At 42.9% G+C, this 5,959-nt stretch overlaps 2 protein-coding genes across 2 annotated transcripts in view; one reads left to right on the top strand and one right to left on the bottom strand.

The window, feature by feature from the left end:
- Window positions 1–1,151, bottom strand: part of ppm1la (protein phosphatase, Mg2+/Mn2+ dependent, 1La) — a 7,971-nt gene extending 6,820 nt beyond the window's left edge. Inside the window, exon 1 of the mRNA XM_037681667.1 lies at window positions 311–1,151. Within this exon, the coding sequence (XP_037537595.1) occupies window positions 311–709 (399 nt within the window). The 5' untranslated portion in view covers window positions 710–1,151. The remainder of the gene's footprint in view (window positions 1–310) is intronic.
- A 2,528-nt stretch (window positions 1,152–3,679) lies between these two features.
- otol1a (otolin 1a) lies at window positions 3,680–5,883 on the top strand. The gene is made up of 4 exons (XM_037681325.1): window positions 3,680–4,136; window positions 4,218–4,298; window positions 4,808–4,879; window positions 4,997–5,883. Exons 1-4 carry the CDS (start codon window positions 3,680–3,682, stop codon window positions 5,881–5,883), a joined length of 1,497 nt encoding a protein of 498 aa, XP_037537253.1.
- Window positions 5,884–5,959: the final 76 nt, after the last annotated feature.

A 5,959-nucleotide genomic window follows, 5' to 3' on the forward strand; every position in this document is an offset into this window, starting at 1 on the left:
CACACACACACACACACACACACACACACACACACACACACACACACAAAGCTCTTTGTTAAGAACCTCAAGTCAACTCTGAATGGCAGAGGAATTGTGGAGGTGTTAACAAAAGAGAATAGCTTCCTTGTTTAAAATGTTTTAGACTTTGTTGTATTTTGGAGAATAAGCTCACAGCAACAAAAATGCCTGTGCTGTCCAAGCTGTGTGTGCCTCTGTGTTAATTTGAGATGCTGAGACCTCTCACAGCAGCAGGACTGACTGCAGTCCAACCAAATGCAGTGAAATAAGAGAGGGGGGGCTGCGTTACCTCTCCACCGTGCCCGTCGAAGATCGCGAATATGGACGGGTGGCTCTTGTTGGTGATGTCGGTGAGCACCTCGAAGCGGTCCTCCATGTGGTCCCTCCTGCCCTGTATGGAGTACACGGCCACGTTGTTGTTCTTGAACTCCCACGTCTTGGAGAACTCCGCGTCCAGGACGCTGAGGCCTCCGAGACGGTCGTTCTGCATCATCTCCGCCACTTTCCCCTTCACCATCTTCACGGCATCCCTGCTGGACTTGACGATGGTCTTCACCTCGTCGGTGTGGAAGAAATAACTCCACAGCGCCAGACTGATGCACAGAAGGAACAACGTTTCCGGCCTGAGGAGAAAATAGCGCATGATCCGACCCAGAAGAGACAAGAGCGTCATTGTGTCTCCTATCATCACACGCAACCAAACTGCAGTCTTGACTCTCCTCCCTTTTTTTTTTTTTTTAAGTACACTTCACTCCATTCGCTTTGCGGGACAATGATGAATTAAAAAAATCGATTTACTATCAAGATGGAGGACAAAAACATTAAAACGCTCCTCCGGGTGCTGCTTTTGTCTCCGAGCGCATTTACGCACAGCTCGTTTGGCTGAGGAGCGCGCTGAGTCAGTGTCTGTCCGATGTCTTGGTCCTATCCTCGGATCTCTGAACAGCTGCAGGAGGATTGTTCCAAGTACTGAGCCGATCTTCCACAACCCATTGTAGAATGAGAGATTCTGGGGTTCAGACCCGCGCCGAGTAGAGACACATAGTCAAGATGAGTCCACCTTCACCGCAGTTGACCTCTTTTCTTATGTGTCTATCCAGCCTCCGCATCAATAACATATTTTTCCACACACACACGCTTCCATTCTTGTTGTGTCAAATATTCAGTTCACAACCAGGACAGGAATCGGAAGCGAGACATGTTTGACCCAATAAGGCAAAAAAAAGTAAAAGCAAAATATGGACTATATGTGGGAATTACTTTTATTTTGAAATGCATTAAAGGAAATGTCTCGTTTGGTAGGCAACTTGACCCCTGCTCCATTGTGTCGGTGCTGACAGGAGTGCGCAGCTGCAAACTCGAGTGTAACGCTAAACTAATGGCTGTGACTGCGGAATTAAAATATGACGTCATCCAGCAGGTTAGCCTGTATATAATCAGAGCCCATCCTCAAATAATCAGATTAAATCTACAGATAATGAACCTACCAGTAAAGCTGAGACATTTCATTGTCTGCATTGCCTGTTAGTTTGAACCTGAAATAAGATACAGTAATATAATATAATATAATATAATATAATATAATATAATATAATATAATATAATATAATATAATATAATATAATATAATATAATATAATATCATATCATATCATATCATATCATATCATATCATATCGTATACAGTGACATTATATTATATGTGTAGTCCGTGTAAACACTAAATGAAAATTAAATAGATTAGTAAATAAATGCAGACAGTAATAGCCATTTTAGTCTCTAAAATATTTCTTTAATTTGTTCATCTTTACCTATCTTTGAAATAAGGAAGAACCATATATATATATATATATATATATATATATATACAACAATCTATAACAAAAGTTGAAACACTTTTTAAAACTACCATACCCACTTCTTCCTTTTCGGGTCGTGGGGGTCACTGGTGCCCATATCCAGTCATCACTGTGCGAGAGGTGGACCCTGGACAGGTCTCCATCCATCACAGGGACAGAGACAAACGAGACAAACAACCATTCATTCTCTCACTCACACCCAGTGACATTTAGAGTTACCAGTCAGCCTAACAAGCGTGTTTTTGGTCTGTGGGAGGAAACCAGAGCGCCCAGAGAAAACTCACGCATGCATGGAGAGAACATGCAAACTCCACCCATGAAGGTCCCTTGCCGGGATCTGTATGGCATGGTTGCCATAGATTTGAACCGGGGCGACCTGCTTGCTGAGGGGTGGCCACTCTACCAACTGGTCACCATGCTGCCATTTCATTTAAAATAAAAATCAAATTTCCGTAGTGTAAATTTGTACCTGTAGTCATTGCAAAATGGGTTCCCAAATTAATGTCATAAAGCTTTAACAGATTTTAGTGAACCATTGTTTTTAATGAGGGATCTGAAATCACTGATCACAATAAGGCATCACTAAGTTAGTGACCATTGTTACCAGTAGATAAAGTATGAACCACATTGTTTGTCGCTGTTTAAGAGAGCAAATAAAACACAGTACTGTAACTTCAATGTTTTACTTGCAATGAAACTCTAACTAACTTGCTGAAGAGCCTGAAATATTTGCGAGTGCAATTTGCTGTTGCTGTCAGCAAATGGTCGGCACACATTGTGAGACATGAGCTTTTTTCATTGATGCTAGGTTCAATTATTGGGTTCACTGCACTTTTTTAGGTGTGTGAGATCAAGGAGATATATGGTTGGATCAGTGTTGCCATGCCTCCTGTTTGAAGACATTGATCTTCCTCCCACTGGGTGTATGGTGAACCATTTTTCTACTTTGAGGTGCAGCCAAACGGTGTGATTTGTACCATTGTACAACTTTCAAGTAGACGTTATTCATTCCTAACAATGGGTTTATGTTTTTAGACAGAATGTGCCTGAGCATAGTTATCATTGTAACAGGATTTTTTTTTTTTACTGTTTGTGAAAAAGCAATTTTGTGTATAGGTGACATTTTAGCAGTATATGCCATTTATTTATATGCCAGACAAAGAAGAAAGTCTTTCTTTGTATGCAATCCGCTTTATTCCATATCCCTCGAGAGTCACACAATCTGTTCTAGCCCGTCTACTTACCTCCTGATAACCCCCAAGTGTTTTCTCTTATTTGTTCTTCCATTGGTTTGAAGGTGCTTGAGTTGAACTATAAGAGCAATAAAAAGACGGTTGAGAACAGCACTGGTCTCCACTTGGATGGTGTGGAGTGAAGAACCAACACCATTGGTATCAGAAGGTAAAAGATTTGTTCCTTTCTTTAAATACATTTTTATATCAAATGAAGCTTTCTAAAATGCAAGAAAATGGTAATATATGGTTTAATTTAAAATTCTAATTGACAGACACAAGTAAATGAAAAGTAATTTTGAACCAACTCAACCACTAAGTGATAAACAACATAGAATCTTGATTGTATGGATATCTACATGTTTTTTTTTTACATCCACCTCTTTTAAATTTAATATTTTATAATGTGACAATAGAACTGATGGTTGCAGATTTTTTTTTTATTTTAAATCTGTGTTATGTGAACTTTATTTCTCCCATTGCACCATTCATTTTCATTAAAGGATGAGTTTCATTAGTAAAAGACCAATCCTTTATCTTTTTCCTTCAGATTAATGTTCCTTCAGTATGTCACCCTCTGATCTTTTCATCCTGACCATCCTCTTCATGACCCCAATGGTTGTCCTAGCTTCTGGTGCCAAAACCCCACATATGCCCAAACTCCAGAGCACAGACAAGCCACCGCTAGCTGAGAGCAGTGAAGTAGGTGGAAATAGAAAGTTTGGACGGATTGGCAACCCAACCCCATCCCCTTCCAGCAGTCCATACACAGAAGATACTACAGATCTTATGATGGACGCATACTCTTTGTCCCCAACAAACAGCAGCACGTACCAAATCGACACATACCCAAATGAATTCCACACAGGTGCAATAGGCCTGCCCGAAAAAAATGGAAGCTACTCTCTTGACTACAGTGAATGCTTCTACAACTTCTGTGAGTGCTGTCCACCAGAAAAAGGCCCCGTGGGGCCTCCTGGAGAAAAAGGATCACAGGGACTACCTGGAGAAAACGGCCTTCCCGGTAACATAGATGGTATTGTTGGAAAAATATATTAAAGGTGGTAAAAATGTATCATTTTATCTGTAATTCTTGATTTTTTAGGGCTGCCAGGAGAAAAGGGAGAAATTGGATCTCCGGGATCAGCTGGACTACCTGGAGCAAAGGGACCTAATGGCAGCAAAGGTACGACACAAACTAACAGCAGGAGACCCAACAAAGTTCAGTCAGGTCATCTGGACAGTTTCTTTTTTTTAGATTTTGTTGAGACATTTCAGCCTTCATCCAAAGGACTTCATCAGTCCGAGGAGCCGCAACAAACTGAGTCCCACAATCAGCAAACCCACTGTGGACCAACCATTTGCTGGTGATAAGATAAAATAAGAAGACAGCAAACTGGTTGGTCCACTATGTGAGCGTGCTGCTTGTGGGACTCAGTTTGTTGTTACTCCTCAGACTGATGACGTCCTTTGGATGAAAGACAGAACATTTCAACAAAAAAAATGGAACTGTCCAGATGACCCAACTGAACTTTGTTGGATTTTCTATCAGAATACTGAGCATGAACTTTGATGTTTTAACAGCATAAGACATTTTTCAAGGTCTCCTTCAACATTCCTCTGTTTTGGCTGAATTTTGTTCTGTGCCATTATTCTAATTTCTCCAGGTATTTATGTTTTATCCCAACTTCACAGGTGAAAAAGGTGATCAAGGCCCTATAAGTCCACCTGGGGCCCCAGGGATTCCAGGGAAACCTGGAGAAAAAGGTATGTAGTTTGTTACAAATTTTACAACTGAACACAAACACATCTGATTGCGTTTAAAATTTTTAAAAAGCATTCTGTTAATAAATAATTCTCTTTTGTACACAATGTCTTATGTAGGTGATCTGGGTCCCAAAGGAGACAAAGGTGAACATGGCTTCAGTGGGATGAAAGGGGACCCAGGAGAAAAAGGACAGTCTGGTTTGAATGGGACTAAGGGCAGTACTGGGTCCATGGGCCCTCCAGGGATAGTTGGAACAAAAGGCCAGAAAGGTGAACAAGGGTTTTCAGGTGAATGTTTTATGGGTCAGAAAGGAGAGAAAGGTGACGTGGGTGATCATGGGCTCCCTGGTCCACAAGGTGAGATGGGCCCTCCAGGAGCCAATGGAACTGAAGGTGCAAAGGGAGAAAAGGGGGCACCAGGAGTGAAGGGGGATGCCGGTGTGAGAGGACCACCAGGTCTAAGGGGTTTGGCAGGCATGAGGGGAGAGAAGGGACCAAAAGGTGCACGTGGCCTTCGGGGCCCTAAAGGCTTTCCAGGTGAGAGTTTGGAACAGGCTCATTCAGCTTTCAGTGTGGGGTTGTTCCCCAGCAAGTCATTCCCCCCACCTGGCCTGCCTGTGAAGTTTGATAAGGTGTTTTACAATGGGGAGGGCCACTGGGACCCGGAGGTTCATAAGTTCAACGTCTCATACTCGGGAGTCTACGTTTTCACTTATCACATAACTGTGCGCAACCGACCTTTGCGTGCCGCCTTGGTGGTCAACGGGATACGGAAGGCGAGGACACGAGATTCGCTTTACGGCCAGGACATCGATCAGGCGTCCAACTTTGTGCTGCTGCAGCTGAGTGAGGGGGACCAGGTGTGGCTGGAGACACTGAGGGACTGGAACGGAGTTTATTCCAGCAGCGAGGATGACAGCACTTTCTCTGGCTTCCTGCTATATCCAGACCCAAAGACAAAAGCTGAAGTTTTGAAAAGACGTGTAAATGTCTCTGCTACTTAACTAACCTTTTAGCTGTTTCTAGATGCTGAACCCCCCCCCCCCCCCGCCCCCCCCCCCCCCCCCCCCCCCCCCCACC

This window comes from Nematolebias whitei, chromosome 9 (assembly GCF_014905685.2).
Source record: "Nematolebias whitei isolate Nwh7 chromosome 9, NemWhi1, whole genome shotgun sequence".
Taxonomy (NCBI): Eukaryota; Metazoa; Chordata; class Actinopteri; order Cyprinodontiformes; family Rivulidae; genus Nematolebias; species Nematolebias whitei.